Consider the following 17,861-nt stretch of genomic DNA (forward strand, 5'->3'; position numbering starts at 1 on the left):
CCACCATCACCAGGCATTATTTTAGGGGTACAGTGTGTGAAGTGACCATGAAGATATCTCTCCCCTACCTTTACAGAACTACCTAATTGTACAGCTGAGGTCACTGAATTCTTCAGTGATTTCTGCCCTCAGGACAAAGCTTTCTTGCCAAATTGAAGTGTAATTATTGAAATGTATTGTTGAAGTGTAATATTAAACATTGTTTCACTGCTGAATGTTTAGCCTCTGCCATGGAAGTTGTTCTCTTGTTGAGTAAGTTCACCTGACTCTGTTGCTGCATAAAGATCCTTCTGTAATATTACCTGAAGTCCACATTAATGTTTAATACTTTTTACGTGCTCTACTTTTCACACGTGTGATATTTTGCTGTTGATAAGTGTATAATGTAAATAATGAGCTGCCAAATAGGGGGATCCATGAATTCCCTGCATTTTCAATGAACACATACCCAGGAGTCTACCTTTCCTCAGCCCATCCATTCCTTTTGGATGTGAAGGAAAGTGTCCACTAGGGAGGATCCTACCAGCCAGAAGATTGAGGCATGATCATTCTGCCCAGAGGGTGTTCAGAAGACAACAAAATGTTTCTCATGGACATGGCCTGCTCAGGGGGTGTGTGGCTGTGGATTAAGGCTGCACTCCTGAAGCACAGCTCTGTTCCCACAAGCCTGCAGCAAGCTCGAGGTCACATCCTGCAGTAATGTGTGCAATCTGCGGCAGGTGAAGCCAACAATTTGTCATTATCCCAGCAAGCACTAAGCAGCAGTGGCAGGACATATTCTATTGCTTTGTTAACAACTAAACTCTGCATTGTCCCTTCTACTGTTTACTCTGTGTTTATACAGGTACTGTGTGTACATTTCCATTAAGCCCGTTCAGGTTACAGTCAACATTCCATGGACACGGAAAGGGACTTTTTCCTTCCCCAACCCGCTTACCTTGTCTCCTTTCCAACAGCACTGTTTTAAAATGTATTCCTACCACATTAGAATGTTGTCACTTGGACTGCCTCCTTCTTCACTTCCTTTCCTCCTCCTCCTGGCACTCTTTAGGCTATGTAAAAAGCCACAGAAGGGCCCAGACTGTGTAACTGAGCCTCCCAGTTTATCTTTTTGTCCTACTGTTTATCTCCAACAAGCAATGACTTCAAATCTTTTGTAAATAAAATGAAGTCACCTACGATTCATGGCAAACACCCTGAATGATGCTTGATGATGGGAATGAAATGTCACTTACTGTGCTCAGAGACACAGAACTACCAAGGACACACCTACACACAGCCAGCAGAGACATTTAGGACAAGTCCTTCTGGAAGCACACAAGAGAATTTTTTAATACCAAGTTCTAAAAGGTTTGTCTTCACTGATCATAACATGTACACTGTCTGTTTTTCCAGTGACACTTTAGTTCACTTCTGCTCGGGGCCCTTTTTTAAGAATTATGACAGTAAGACGGCCAGGGCAGCCAATGTATTTTTCATTTTTCTCCATCATTTAGCCCTTCACTATTCAAAAAAAAAAAGTTAGGAGTTGTTGGACAAGTAAACAAAGGAAATAAATACAGTCTGAGGGGCCCACAGCTCTTAAGCCGCTAGCCCAGTATTTGATGTATCACTCAGGTGCTTCATCTCCACCCTTTCCAAAAAATCAGGTAAAACTGTTTCTCCCAGCTTTCATTTCTCTCACTTAGTACATCAGCAAAGTGTTTGGGGTACCAAGTACCTTTCAACATGACTGAATTATCATGGAAGACAGTGCAACTTTCACTTCAATTAAGGCACATCAATGAAACTCTCACATCTGACTGCGATGAAAACTAAGTAACTCTCCAGAAAGTAGAAGGCAATTCCTTTCTTTCTCTTCATGGCTGTCACTATATTCTCACAACAACTCTTTACTGTGTCCATTTCTAAACTTCTCACTAAAAAGATAGGAATTCAGCAACTCTTCCTGCTCAGTATTCACTAATACTTTTTTTAAGGGTCATGAACACTCAGTGAAGTTCAGAGTCATCTCTGCCAAATTTGCTTCTCAAACACCACAGAAACATATTTGTTATTTATACGTTCTTTGCTCTTGCATATCCACCAAAGCAATAATCTGAATGGTGAGAACAGCACTGTAGAGAGTATATGTTGTTATCGTTATCATCGTTATTATTATTATTACATGCTATTAGCAGGATGGGCTCATACTTGGATTGTGAAGAATCATAACTTGTGCAAGGGGACAGACAAGGACAGAACATAATCCAGTGGTATCAGCATTTACATGTACTTCCCATGCAGCAGAACTGGACTGCTTGCCATTATTTTTGTTCTTAAGTACATCGAATTACACCATGTTAGTGGATGACAGCTGGATAAATGTTTCTCTTTTTTCTTCCTTTTTTTTCATGCTAGGGTCAAATCTGCTTCCACTGAGTCCTCCCAAAACACCCACAGAAGGCGAGCCAAATGCAAAACACAGCATTAGGCATGATGATGACAATTTTCTAACTCAGGACTATTTTGGGCCTGATTTTTGATTAGTGTTGAGTTCTAACTTCAGTGGAAGTTAGAACTCTAGTACTAGCTCACCTGAAAAACACAGACCTGCAAGACGGACACACAAATTCTGCATACTCATAATATCTACAGCAAATACCGTGGCAAGTTTATGGCATTGACATCTTCAGCAGTCTGACTAAGGAGGTAAGAAGGCATTTTTTTATGGAGCAGCTAAGCTTTTTTTTGTTGGAGAGGAGAGGGAGGAAGGAACTAAAAATATTCCATGCTGTTCCCATGGGGGGCAGGGAAGAAAATACTTTTCAATTATACATAAATAAATATATAATTTCAAGACCCTGACCCAAGGTGACCTCTTACGCTAGGATAAATAAATGAATCTGCAACTGTTGGCATTGCAACGTAGAAAACATAAACCAAATAAAGCAGACAACTTGGAAAAACTTATCTCCTCTTACGTCCACTACAATGTGGTCTTTTAGGTGTCACAATTCCAAGCTGTAATAATGGTAGATCCTCTGAATTGTGCATGCATTTTTGCCTTCTTGACTCTAAACTTACACTTTAAACCATTACAAGAGTGACTTCAAGGAAAATAAAGTTAAGAGGAGTCTCTAACATCATTAAGCCTATTATAATGTTTCTTCAAGTACACACTTTGAGGTCTTTACTACAGAAGCAAAACACATGAAGAAACAATTACAGGAGGTCCAAGAGAAACCATAAAAAAGAGGCAATGATTCTTCTCAAGTATGCTGACCTGCTTAAAAAATAATTGGGCAACATCAACAAATTTATATTATAATTATGTGAAATAAAATTTCTAAATTAATCATATGGAACTATAAAAGTATGAGATGGTGTCTTACATGAATCCCCAGTTTTATTTTTCCAGTGAGAACACATTCTCTGCATTAAAAGATGTAGAAGGAGATGTATATAATTTTAGGCTTTACTTTACATTGTGTTAATGGTGCTGCCCAAATTTGGGAGCTAGTGCTTCAGCCAATGACACACATTAGCAGGTACCATCAATCAAACAGCTCTTTCACACTGAAAAGGCCCATGTACACCACTAATCAGGAAATGTGCGGTTTTGCTGCATTAGTGACACTCTTGCAGCATTTTATTGTTTTAAGTCCTGTACTTGTCATAGGCCAGAGTTTCTGAATTCCAGAGTTTCTGAATTTAATTTTCTTAAGCCTACTTGCATTTATAGCAAAGTAATTTTTGAAGTCTTTTGCCTTTCTTCCATACCTAGACTAAAGATACCAAAATGACCCAATGTCAGCATCAAGCTAACAAATCATTCCAAACATCTGAGCATGAAGTCATTCTGCTAACAGAAAAAGGAACAGATGCTGGTGGGAAAAAAGGAAGTTAACTCCACAATTGCTGGCATTTTCCAAACATCAAGCTGAAGGAATGCCGTGGTTTGCAAAGGGCAACATCCTCCCACTGTGATTTCCCAGCATTATGAGATTTCCAGTGAGCCCTAGGCAAACTGAAGGCAAGTCTATCTTCAGGGAATTAATCTGAGTGATTCTACATTTCAGACTGTTTCACCAGCAGCCTTCTAAGCTAAGGAAGTCATGCAATCTTCCCAGACAAAAAGAAACCATGGATCCCAGGCACTGAGAGGGAACCAAATAGCATCTGCTACTGCCTGTTGCAAGGAGATGACCTCACAGCAGTAATACAGGACAGCATACAGGAGGTTGCATTAAGCCTTATTGATGCTCCCTTTCTTTATAGGGCCATACAGCTGCTTTCTTAGTTTGATTTATGAACAGTTTAGAGAATGACAAATCAATTTAGGATGGAAGGGGCCTTGAGAAGACGGGACCCACTCAGAGCTGATGTCAAAGTTTGTTAAGGTTGTTCAGGTCATTGTCAAGGTTTCAATATTGAGTTAAAGTAAAATGTTGACTGAAGCTGAACTTCAGCCACAAACTTCCAAAGCATTGGTAGGAAGAGAAACAATTTTCTGATGTACCAAAGACTTCAGATAAAGTATAATTCTTCATATCCAGTGTGACTTTGCTGGCATTTGCCCTGTGGCCATGAGACACCCTCATCGATTAATCATCAATACTGCTAATTGAGAGATTGCTTACACTAAGCACTCAAAATCCCACACAGCTTCTTCAGCCTCCTACTGCCCACCAACTGCTATTGCTGTTAAGCTATCACACGTGCTGTGAGGGTCACCCTGTGTTTTCCAGACTTCCCAGGGAAGAGAGAGTAAAAGTACCCACCCCCACATCCACTCATACTCCCCTTCAACACTTCCTGCAGAGCTGAAAGAAAATCTCTCATGAAGTCACATCCAAGACTCATCAAACTGTGAGTCCTTACAAATGGCTTCTCAAATACTGCAGGAAACCATCCTCTGTGTTCATGTCTGCTGCTCCCAGATACCACATATGGAACAACAACTCTAAAGAAAGGAACTTATAAGGCACACATTAAATGCTCCTTAAAGCTATAAATCCATTACCAAAACAGTTTAATATTCCAAATCAATAACAGACTCTAAGAGTATTTCAAAGAGGAAAAAATAATGCAAGAAGATAGAATTGAAAACAATACAACTTCAAACCACCCACTTCATTTATTATGGGACAACCACGTGCTTGGCAGTCTTCATACAGAAAGGATGAACCCCAAAGGGCTTTCGTAGCTCAGAACAGACAATACAAAACCAAAAACCCACATTCAGACAACACAATAGTGTGATCTTCATCTGGCATACTATATCGCTAAATGAGACCAGATGAAGAACCATTTTCTCTCTTCTTTAGGGAAAATGTATCATGTCCTGAATAGCTCAGAACTGGCTGAATGGCAGATCCCAGAGGGATCTAGTGGCCCAGGGTCTAGTTAGAGGCCTGTCACCAGTGGCGTCCCCAAGGTTCAATACTGGGCCCAGTATTGTTTCACAAGTTCATCAATGACTTGGATGAAGGAGCAGATGCCTCCTCAGCAAGTTCACTGACAACACAAAGCTGGGAGGAGTGGCTGATACCCCAGAGGGCTGTGCAGCCCTTGAGAAGCACCTTAACAGCTTGGAGGGATGGGCAGAGGGGAACTGTCTGAAATTAAACTATAAGTGCAGGGTCCTGCACCTCAGGAAGAACAACTCCACGGACCAGCACACGGCTGACAGCTGTGACTGACCTGCTGGAAAGGAGCTCTGTGGAGAAGGACCTGGGGGTCCTGGGGGACAACAAGCTGCCCATGAACCAGCAGTGTGTCTTGTGGCTCATGCCCTGGTGAGGCACATCTGGAGTGCTGTGTCCAGTTCTGGGCTCCTCAGTACAAGAGAGATGTGGAGCTCCCAAGCGGGTCCAGTGGAGGGTAACAAAGATGATTAAGGGACTGGAACATCTCTCTTACCAGGGAAGGCTGAGGGAGCTGGGCCTGGTCAGCCTGGAGAAGGAACGATGGAGAGGGGATCTTACCAATGCCTATCAGTATCTGAAGGGAGGATGTCAAGAGGATGGAGCCAAGCTCTTTGTGGTGCTGAGCAATAGGACAGGAGGCAACAGGCAGAAACTGCTGCACAGAAAGTTCCACCTAAAGTTCTGCCTAAATATGAGGCAGAACTTCTTTACTGTGTGGGTGATCAAGCACTGGAATAAGTTATCCAGAAAAGTTGGGGAGTTTCCCTCAATAGAGATATTCAATAATGGTCCAGATGCAACCTTGGCCACATGCTCTAGAATGACCCTGCTTGCCACAGACGATCCCACTGTGGTCCCCTACCCATTTTTTGATTCTGTAATCTCAATATGTATCTCCTACTTTAAAGCAGGAACTTGAAGAAGTGAATTCCTATCTAAATACATCAAGTGTAATGCAGTCTCCTGCTCTTAGAACCTCCATATGAAGACTTAAATGCAAAGAGAAGACCTCAGGGTTTGCAATAAAAGCCCTGCCACCAGTTCACTTTGGCACAGAAATATTTCACTAACTAACTGTCTCTCCATCTTAACCAATCTGAAACTATGATTCACAGTGAAAAACCACAGATGCACAGCAGCCCTAGAGCAAACAGTACGTGGAGAAATTTTCACTCACTTCTGAAAGGTTTCCCTAAAGGCAAAGAAGACTCCAGATTTTATATTTGCATCCATCCTGTCCTTCATCCCTGGTAGGCTATGGTAATTATATAAAAAGCTGCAAAAGCAGCTTTGAAATCTGCTGGAGGGATCTAAGTATCTTACTCTATATCCAGCTGCACAATATCAAGCTATACTTTTTATGGGGACATTTTGCTGACAATGCAAACCTCAAGGGCAAAGCTCAAACAGAAACTCTCAAAGAAAGAAAAAAGGCCCAAACCAGACATGTAGACATTATCTTCAATAATGCTAGACAGGCAACACGGGACCAAAGTGGGAGTTTGTGAAAATGAGCTGCAAATGGTATAAAAAGACGGCAGTAAACCTACTAAAAGTTGATGTCCCACTAAGGCTAGGATTCTCAAGAGTATTTCAAAGCCTATGAGGATGCAGCCCTGATGTTAGGAAAAGAGAACTGAATGCAAAGTGATGGTGCTTCTTTGTGAGAGAGGTTTTAGGAGGACACTTGGGGTGTTCTGCACCTGGACTGCAGCTTCAGTGGTTCAGCAGTGATCTGTGACCTCAGCCCAAAGGACCTGGACTCCTTAATGATTGTTCAGTGCACAAAAGTGCCTTCTACTCTGTCCTTCCTGCTCCTTACAGTGGGCTCACCCAAACCCAGAAACTTCACCACAAGATCATCATAGAAGACAGGTACATGCAGAAAAGAAAAAGAATGAACAGTGCTTGATCTGAAAATATATTCAGATATTTCAGCATATATCTTAGAAAAAAAAATGGGAAAAGGGGAAAGGAATGCTGTATGCATCCAAGGCATGTGTAAATAGTGCAGGGAAGGGGTGTAAGACAATGGCATGGCCAAAATGCTTCCAAAAGTTTCCTAACTACCTATGTCATCACAAATCATCTTTCCTTCAGGTAGAGAGAAAAGCATTTATGCATAAACATAACAATGACAATTCTTTGAAAGTATAAAACAATTTAAATCAAAGACATTTTGGAACCAAGGAGTTTCCTGACTCCTAATTTCATATCCAGCTTATTAGTTTTTATAGTCATCAGGTAGATGAAAAATATAATTAATAGATATTTTAAAAAATAATTGCAGAGGATGATGTCATGAAGAATATTCTTTTATTTTCTGCATATTGGCTGTTACAGACTATGGTTCAGGTAAATTTTCCTCAATTTTTATATCATAGTTTGCTATTGTGGAGAATCTCTTTCCCATAATAGAAAAAGTAGAATAAATTTACATATTACAAGTATGCATTTCTTCTCAGATACCATGAATGTCTACTTCCAGAAAGTTTCAGTGTGCTGCTAATTACCTCACTACTTGAGTTTAAATAATCTCACTTGAGTAGATAAAGCACAATCAACTCAAAGCAACTATTCTAGGATACCACTAAAATCACAAGAGTACAAGATAACACTGAAATATTTTGGAGATCTCAATATATTATTAGAATTGAAGGATGGAGATTTTTGTTCGGATTTTTTTTTTTTGGTTGATTGGAAAGAAGCTGTATGATACAGCTAGTCCAGTCTGACTCTACTTTGGAAAAAGCTTTGCTACCAATTTTTTTCCTGTCTTTCCAATGAAAGACAGAAGTGGAAAAAAAAACCTAACTTGTTTAACTGTGCAAAATGTGTGCGCTTGCTACTAAAATCTGCTCAGCCAAAGTCATACAAATTAGTCTCTGGAGGCAGGAAAGGCCATAAAAAGAAAACAACTTGACTTGCTTTCCAATAGCAGTAAGTCTAACAGCTTGTAGGGCTGTTCAGAAGGCAATGAGCTATGGCCTGCACAATGAGGGCTCATTCTTAGAAACACAGGCTGCATCCAAAGCAATGTGTGCTGAAGCAGTGCAATACCTGCGCTTTTTACACTTTTTGGGATCCCAATATGAGCTTGTTTATAGATGAGACAAATGAGGTAACAATTTTTTCGTTCCATATAATTATTTGCTTGCTATTTAATGAGGTTATGTATGGTAGTGTCAGCTCCTGGTAAAACAGCACTGAAGAACACTGGTTTTTTAAACTTTGACATTGAAAATTTGTAAATAAATATCTTTGAAATCTTGGTCTAGTGCTTGATTTAATTCCTGCAAAACTTGTATCTGGTAGCAAATCTAGAGAGAGGAGTTACAGAGGTGTTTTATGTAAGTTTAAATTTCCGCTTATGGTGAGACATGAAGATTATTCTAAACAAAACCAGAATAAAGTACCTGAACTTAGGGAGGATACTATAATTTGTGTTTTCTACATATGGCCTTACTTAATAATATCAGTGGAAGCTCCTTCTACAGAGGAAGAGGCAATCTAAAACATGTACTGGTGGTTTGGGTAGAGGGTCAGGATGCCATCAGTGGTGACTAATCAGTGATTCCTCTGATGCAAATCAAGCCAACTCCATTTCCCATTGTCAATCCTGTACTGATTAATGTCAAGGTAGAAAACAGCTAATATTGGGAAGACATTAACATTTTCCAACAGACCAGCCTTCATTCCTTATAAATAGCTATTCCACCAATGAGAGCAAAGCACCCACTAGAGCTGCTAGCTAGAGCTACTCTTTCAGGTCAAATAATCAGTGATTTGTTTTTAATATTAACGGTCTCAAATATGAACCCAGAATAGCCAAAAGTGACCAAAGCAAGCATGGCTGTGAAATACTTTGTGAATGCTACTCCGTAGGTATCACTCACAATTATGAAATTTCAGTTCAGAATTCAGCCACCTTTGATTACTGTGGGCTGTTGACTGGCAAGCTGTGCCCCTGGCACACAACTTTCAGTGCACAGACCTACTTGCCTTCCTCCATTTCTTCAGAAAGGCTTGATAATAGGAACAGGTGGAATGAGTTTTGTAATACAATAGTGACTTTCTGCCACCACATTTGAATCAAATACCATAGAAGATTACATCTAACATCTGACTGCCAAGATAAATGTGTGTCTACAACAATGACTAATCTTCATTTTTGCAAGTGACATTTGCTTATTTAAGGCAGCCCACTAATCTCATCACCTTTAGAGCACATCAGGAAGCTCTGAATTTCCATTATTTTCAGACTAGAAAAGGCACCTGAGATTAACAATTGAGAACAGTTGGCTCAGTCTGCACTTCTTGACCTTGTAATTGATTTGTTTCCACTTCCCATATCTCAAAGCATAGGGCCCTGCTTGCCAAGAGCCCAACATCAGCAAGACAGAGCCCTCTGGGGGCCCCTCCTGGGTAGCTGGAAATGTTCTGCCAACTAAGAAATTGGCCCCTTCGTGGCTAAAATTATACTGAAAATTCTTCAGGGAAAAGGGGGCTTTGCTTTCAGGTGAAGCCTGGCAAAGGCTTCTCTGTCACTGCAAAACAACAATGATAGGTGGATTAGGCAGTGGGCTAGAGAGAGATGTCATCACCAATCATCTGACTGCCTGTGAGGGAAACAGTGAATAACACTGGACAGTTAAGGTTTCAAGTAATTGAAAGTATCTACAATGTTATGAATAGACTTCTGGCAATGGTATCCCATCCAGTTAGCACATCATTTTGGATAGCTGGAGTTCAGCTAACTGAAGTTGCATTATAAGTGCATTATGAAGATTTTCCAGTATGCAGCTTCTTTAAGATTCTTACAGCAAAGCCACTGCTGTAGAACACAGGGGAAAACAGACAAACAAACAAAAAACCCCAAAAAAACCCAAATCCCCAATGTAACAGTGAATCCAACCAACATACTAAATACATTAAAGCCCAAATCTTCTTGCCAAGACTGACTGGTCTGGGAAGTAAGATATCTCTACGACAGCAACCAATAGATCCTCTCCTACCAGAGCTGAAAAACCCAGCTGAGCTGGCCAGCAAAAATATAAAGCAGACATTAATCACAGCAGCCTGCACCTTCCCTCCACTTGCAAGCACTGTGTACCAGCAGGAAAAAGGAATGGAGATAGCACTGAAGACAATGGAGCTTAGACTGCTCCTGTGCTCTACTGCTAGCTCAGAGCCACTGTAATTAATTGATTTCTATTAACTTCCCTGTTGGAAGTTAAAAAAAAACAAAACCAACCAACCAACAAAAAAACCCTGAAGGTGAAACACCCTGATTGGACTAGTTTTCTTTAATTACATGGTAAGAAAGCTCACTGCCCCCACTTGGAGACAAAAAGGCAGCAAACACAGGATTTACATCTGCCCAGTTCAGTATTGAAGTCTAAACCTCCCTTTGTACCTTCTGTTATGCTGACTTATGTTTAAAGACTGATGCTATCATAGCATGACGTGCACACTTGGGAAATAAAATAAACCAACAAACCCACCACAACTTTTTCCTCCTAACATGTATGGCTAACAAATACATGCTATTGGAGTTATCTTCATTTCTGACCTTATGTTTCCTAGAGCAGCAAAACTCTTCCAATGCCACATTACTGCAGAAATTCCTTGTTTAGAAGTTTCACAGCAATGACACAGCTTATCCATTCACTTGCCCATCATTCTGCCAGCAACAAAAGATTAGTGTAATTGATCAGCCTCTGATTTATCATCCCTTTACTGGTTTGTCAGAAATTTGAAGACCTTGAAGGGAGAAGCGTTATAAGCAGGTGCTCCTTGCTTTCCAGTGCACTGTGGAACATTTCCTACAAACTCTGGAAGACCTTGAACTACCAAGTTCTAAGACATCACTATTGTTGTGTACTTTACAGATATTTGAAGACATTCTAAAAGACTTCAGCAATACCTTTTCTATTTAAGCAACCTACAAAAGTCTTTAAAAATTCCTTTATGCATTTCCATGATAGCTGTTCTTTCAGCTCAAAGAAAAAACAAGCAAACAAACCCAATCTCCCCACAAGCAAGAAAACAAAAAACCCCAAACACGTAAATGATTCAAACTGGAACAGTGTACTATTTTAGGATGTTAAGACCCTCCTCAGAAATCACAAGTACATACATTACTTATCAGAAAATTGTGCCATAGCCATGCTGATAAAAATCCTTCCATCACTTACTCATGTTCTTGAGTAAACAGTAGATAAACACATAGCTCAAATCAAGATGCAGTTATGAACATGCACACAGAATTTATTGGTCAGCTACTCCAATGAGGACAATAATACTACCTTCTTTTTGCTGCAGTAAATCTGCCATTTCTTCTCTGGAGGGAGTGCAAACATAGCCTCTCTGTTCTTGTCTGTGAGATCCAATTCATCCTGGAGATTGAGAAAAAGAAAAACAGTAAAAAAACAGTCATCAGCTGCATTGGTAAGTTCTAATAGGTTGAGAGTTTTTTGGATCAGGCATGTTTGACTAGCCTTCAATCAAGAGGACTTAGCAGCTCCCAAACACTCCAAAGATTTTTGGTTTCATGATGGTTTCCTTGCTACCTTGAGTTCTCCCTGTCAGAGCACAGCCTATGAAGAAAGGCAGCCTGAACAACTCCCATGTCAAACTGCCATTACTAATGATGAGTGAAGGATGGGAAGGATCACATGAATAGGATGAAGTGAAAAACTCAAAGCACTGGATTATGTGACACAGACATTCCTTATGACACTTAGAGAAAGGCTGAAAGTTTGATACATCTTTTTTTTTTCCTGGCTGGGAATACCAAATTGCTCTTCTGTAGAGAAATTGAACTATTTCCTTTCTATCCTTAAGCAAAGGCCATGAGACAGTTGTCATGTCATCAGCAACCTACAGGCTGAAATGTTTCTCCAGATGTTTGTTCTCTAAACCACACAGTCCCCATCAAAGACATCCAGCATTTCAGACATAAAGGACAGAATTCCACAGCACCACACTGGGTTGATCAGAGCAGCATATTCAATCTCTGTTAAGAAAAGTGAGCTCAGTAGAACATACCCTCTTAGAGCCAAGCCAAGCTTACAATAGTAAAATGAAGGATAATGCTGTGATCTGGAGCTGAGCACCAAATTCCACAGCTTCAGTTACTCCTCTGTAAAAGGTGAATAACAGCAGACTCTTTTCCAATGCACGTCTCTAAAACTATCAAACAAGAGATTGCTACTTCCTCTCTGTTAATCCGGTACTGACCAGAACAGGGCTCCAATCCAATCAAAGCTGCCAGTTTTAGGTGCTAATAAAGAGAACTAAACAAAAAAGAATGGTCTTCAGGGCAAGCAGACTGTATGAGCAGGGACAGATGAAGATGTCTAAATTAAGAGTTTCAGGAATATAAAGAAAATCTTCCAGTAATGTTTCAACGAATCAGTTTTGGCAGGGGTTTGAGATTTTTCCCTATGTGTTTGAAATATTTGGAGAAGGAAGTGTCCAGGGGTCCTATATCAAGATGACATTGTGGCACTAAAATGCTGCATATACAGATTCTGGCACCCACACTAACCTTGTCCAAGCAGAGACAATACCTCTTTAACTCAGCCCAACAATGGCTCATTTGGAAAGTGTTCAGGGCTGGGAAACTTGTGAAAACAGTGAGCAAAATTGCACACTGAGCCTGGTAGCGGCTGCTGACAGATTTAAAAGCCCACAGAGATTTAAGCTGCAAAAAGGTACAAAAGAAATGCAAACAGTAACAAGGCGAGGTCAGTGCCAGCAGCCCAAGGTAGAAGAAGCTGGAGGGTTATTTTAAACAAGAAAAAGTTTAAAAGGAAAAAAATTAGCTGTGCAAAAAGAGTGCAAACCATGTGGAAATGTTTAGTGTGAGTTTCCAAACAAGGGGGCAGCCAAGCGAGGCAAGGAGTTTTATCCTTGCTATACACAATTAGAAAACTCAGGCCAGGATCACATTCTTGGGGGGAGAGGGAGAGTGAAACTACATGTAAGGCCTTAAGACAAGCAAAGGAATGCTGCTAGAGGTCAAGCATGTGGAAGGGAAAGGAGGGGCAGATAGGGAATCAGAAATGCCAAGTTTGGAAGAACCATCATAGAAGCCAGAATATACATGAGCTGTCTGGGCTCAGCTGAATTCTTAGAAAAAAAATGATTGTTTTATTGACCTGCTTAATGAATGCTCTTACTTTTTTTTTTTTTTTAAGACAGTGCAGCTAACCTGGTTTTTTAATCCATAGTTCTTTTTCTGCTGACAGATCAGACCAGCAGCAGAAGCTCTGCACAGAAGCTGTGCACTAAACTAAATGAAGATCTCAATCAATACAGTTCAAGACAACCATTTCATCAAAAGCATATACCTACTGACTAAAACCACCCTGAGGACAGGATTCTGACACTGCAGCTTCTAGACACTGCTCTGGATACTGGCAGTATCAGAGATGCAAAGATAAATCTCCTTTCAGTGGGACAGCAAGAGTACGCAACTTCCAGTCACATAATTTTGCATCATGGCATGCTTTTCAGGACAGAAGCCTAGAAAGTTAGCTTGAAAGGGTGGAAGATACAGAGGGAAAAATAGTGCATCCTGCATTATTGTGACTCAGGAGGGAAGAGGAGACCAAAAGAACTTTAGAAGTCATCACATTAGCTCAGGTAGCATAGTAACAAGGAAACTCTTCAGGGTTTCTAGTCATAAGGGGATCACCAAAGGTGGACCCAAACACACCTGCCTGGAAAACAGAACATGAAAAATGCCTTACCCTTAACTTTGAATGTTTGTGTGTGTCTTTGTTAGGAGGCAAAATGTTGGGTTCTAACACCCAGAACAGATGGGTGGGAAATAAGCACAAATATTCAGCAGGGAAAGAAACATCTCCAGAATGCAAAGCAGTAGTCGAGCTCCTCAACTCCCTTTCCTGGAGTTAGTGTTCATCAGGGTGTGCTCCTTCACAGAGAAGAAGAAAGGAGTGGGAAGAACTGAAGAGGCCTGCACATCCTCATCTACCTATACCATCAATCAAAACCTACCCTATTAAAAAAAAAAATCTAAGAAACCCCTGCAAAATACAAGAAACATGAGACCTTCTTCTGGAACTCTCCAAATCATTTTACCTCTGTCATTCTATAAAAGATGAAGAAAAGATCACTCTGACTGTAGAGGAAAACCAAGGATCTAGCTAAGAAAGAAGACCCTGAATTAAGCAGGTTATTTTTCTGTTCTGACTCGGGATCCTAATAGATGACACATAAGGAAACATGCTGCCTTGGAGGGAAGTAGGAGGAAGAAGAAAGAATAAATTTCAGGAGGGTAATTTTGTTTGTGAACAGGTCATTCTGACCCAATGATAGAAGCAGATCTGTCAGCATACAGAAATTCAGAGTGCAGAGTTAGCTCAGTGATGGCAAGTGGCTATTGAAAAGAGAAAGGAATTGCCAAATTCGGCAGGAAAGGGGAAGAATGACAAACTGAATGCAGTCATCAAGACTGGGGTTGGAGCCAGACTAAGGAAACCAATGTGATTGAATGCCCAGGGAGCAATTGTAAAGGGCAAGGAAAAAAGGGTCGGCCAGAACAAAGCAGGGAAAACTCCTTTCTCCAGCACCTGTGAAATTTTCCCAACAGAAACACTGTAATCCCCTTCTACACCTTGGATGGGCAGCTTGGTTCCAGCAATTCATGCCAGCATGACCCTGCTCAACAGAACTCAGCCTCCTGGCTCCTAAAAATGCTCAAAGTTGCATGAAACAGAGATTAAAAGGATATTTGCCAGGCTGGACTGAGGAAGATGTAAAGCATGCCCCGTTAATAGAGTGTACATTTCTCTCCTTCATTTATTTCCTATCTTATTTTATCTAGTGGTAGTAAATTCAGTTAATTTTCACTTTCTTGTGGGCATTTTATTTACTTACGTAGATTGAATTTCAATGATAAAACATTTAAAAAGAACTGGAACTGGATTTGAGGTTCAAATGCTTCCAGTCCAGTTCTCAGGCCAAAAGAAAAGATGGCCTCCATTCAAAATGGCTACAACCCAAGGAAATAAGAGACAGAGAGAAAGAAACAGAGCAAGAAGGAGGAATGGGTAGGAAACATAAATCTAGTATTTTGCAGGATTTAAAACCACATTATGTCCCTTGTTTTTGGGAACATTCATCAGAGCATGAAAGCTGGATTAGATACTGGGCAGCCACCAGCTCAGTGATGATACTCAAAGCTGTAGAAAAGCATTTCTCACCTAGACTGGGCAGTTCTTTGTTTAGTGACACAAAATTAAGTTAATAAAGGGAAAAAGTAAAATTTTGGTAAAGTGGAAGAGTGGTTCACTTGGAGAGAGACCCACTAAAGGTGAACTGTTAACACTTACCAACAGGCCTGCCTCTCTAAAGGAGAAACCTCAAGGCCATAAGTACACAGAGAACCACAGCTTCTGGTCTCCAGCATCCCCTGATTTGAAGTCAGAATCACAGAGGCCAAGAGCCCCAAACTTGGTTCTCCAGGGATATTCAGACACCCATGGGAGGAGATATCCTCAGTTTCAGTTTCTCATTCTACTCATCCCAGGTCCACTGGCTGCTGGACTTACCAGTCACGGGGAGTTTCACACTGACTTAAGGTCAGACAGCTGCTTTATTTTGCAAAATACAAAAACCAACAAACCAAAACAACCAACCAACCAACCTTTATAGGCTAGTGGGGTGTTTTGTTGTTGTTGATGATGTTTTGTTTTATCCCCATAAATGTTTAATGAGTCATACATAGCATTTCCAGCATTACAAAACCCAGACTCCTCATATGATATGTCTACTGCAGGGAATTACTTGATTAATATGGGCATAACAAATATTTTGCCAGAAGGAAGAGGACATTTTGCTTATTTTCTTATGTTCAGTTGGATAATTGTCTTATTTCATCAATTTCTTATAATTTCAGCTACAGAGAGTGGCATTACACTTTTAATTTTTTTACCTGTAGGTCACAGTTTCTCTTACTTACTCTCTTGGGAGAGTATTCTGTCTATAAGCATCCTCCCCAGGCCTGTGTTTCACATTTAATTGCTATCTTTGTGATTGAGAGATGTTAATGATATATAAGCATATTCTGATTTTTTTTAACTTTATTTCTACCTACAAACATATTCAGGCAACTATTTAAGCATTATTTTAAAATTATATGCTTTTATGATCATCAAATGGAATAGCTTTGACATGAAATCAATCTTTATTTTACAACATAGAATCCAACACTAAGAAATAACTCACAGGCAAACAGGCTTCAACACTCCCACTGCTCAGAGATGCCTATTTTGACTGTCTGATTACAGCTCTATTGCATTGATTGGTTCTTTAACAGCTGAAGTGTACTCAAGCAGGACAGCCAGGTCTTCACATTAACAGGTTCCTTGGGAACCAGATGGCACAAACTAGAAAAGCTCCCCAGGAAACTCTCCTCTTCTTTGTTAAACTCAAAATGGAAATTTTAGAACTTCCAGAACAGATGAGGGCAGCAGTTATTTGACCTGTGATGAGCACCAAAAGTTTCAGAAGGCTGTGTGAAACCCTGCAAAATTCAAAGCCACAGAAACAGCTTTGTTGATGGTCAAACACTTTGCAACTCCCTGCCTCAAACAGCCTGGCTGATTTTGTATTACAGGTGAGTTATTGTCTCTTTCAAGATGGTGATAACGATGCTATTTGCAATATTTTTTGCATCTCACCAGCATTATCTTTAATGATTCTTTGTGAGTCATCAATAAGGAAAACAGAGATTTTACACACTCTAGGACAGGCTTCACAATTTGAAGACTATTTATTTTAATAACTTGCCTAGAATGCTCATTTCAAAAATTTAGGTTCCAAGGGTACATTCATTTTCACATTATACCCACTGTATGAATTTTATTTTAATGCACTGCTCTTACTGTGCTTGCTGTCCATATTCCCATATTCCTTTCATTCCCATGTTCATATTCCTTTTTTCTTTCTCTGGTACACACCTACCATTTCTTTTTCCCCTCACTAATCTTTTTCTCATTCCCCTTGACCTTTTTCACCTATCAAGTAAAAATGCACTCTCCCTCATCCACCTCATCAATCATTCTCTCTCAGTCTCAGCACCAAATCCGCCCAGTTACAAAATCAATTACAATGCACTGCTGCCAGTATAAATTCCCTGTCCAGTATGATACCTGTTACTTCAGGTTCCCCAAGGTCATTTATATAGATGTCTGTCACCATGTCCCCAAAGAGGCCACACTCCAGTCCCACCAATGCTCCCAAGTGCCTTAGCACAGCTGACGGCCTTATGCTCTGAACAAATTTGTTAAAATCTTGTACAAACTAAGCAATGACTATGACACACCGTGGGATCCTATCCAGCATCCACTGGCAGGCCCCAGAGAAGGTTCATGTTCATGCGTGAATACTTCAAGAGGATCATTGATGGTGGGTTAA

General features: G+C 40.4%; 1 protein-coding gene across 3 annotated transcripts in view; it reads right to left on the minus strand.

Moving 5' to 3' along the window:
- DAAM2 (dishevelled associated activator of morphogenesis 2) overlaps positions 1 to 17,861 on the minus strand; it is a 209,273-nt gene that overhangs the window by 85,109 nt on the left and 106,303 nt on the right. For all 3 annotated transcript variants that reach the window (XM_071428219.1, XM_071428227.1, XM_071428211.1), the window contains one exon: positions 11,720 to 11,809. In XM_071428219.1, coding sequence (XP_071284320.1) covers positions 11,720 to 11,809 — 90 coding nt within the window. The remainder of the gene's footprint in view (positions 1 to 11,719; positions 11,810 to 17,861) is intronic.

Source organism: Agelaius tricolor, unplaced genomic scaffold (genome assembly GCF_023055355.1).
Source record: "Agelaius tricolor isolate 1412-34295 unplaced genomic scaffold, bAgeTri1.0.p SCAF_1, whole genome shotgun sequence".
In the NCBI taxonomy this organism is placed as follows: domain Eukaryota; kingdom Metazoa; phylum Chordata; class Aves; order Passeriformes; family Icteridae; genus Agelaius; species Agelaius tricolor.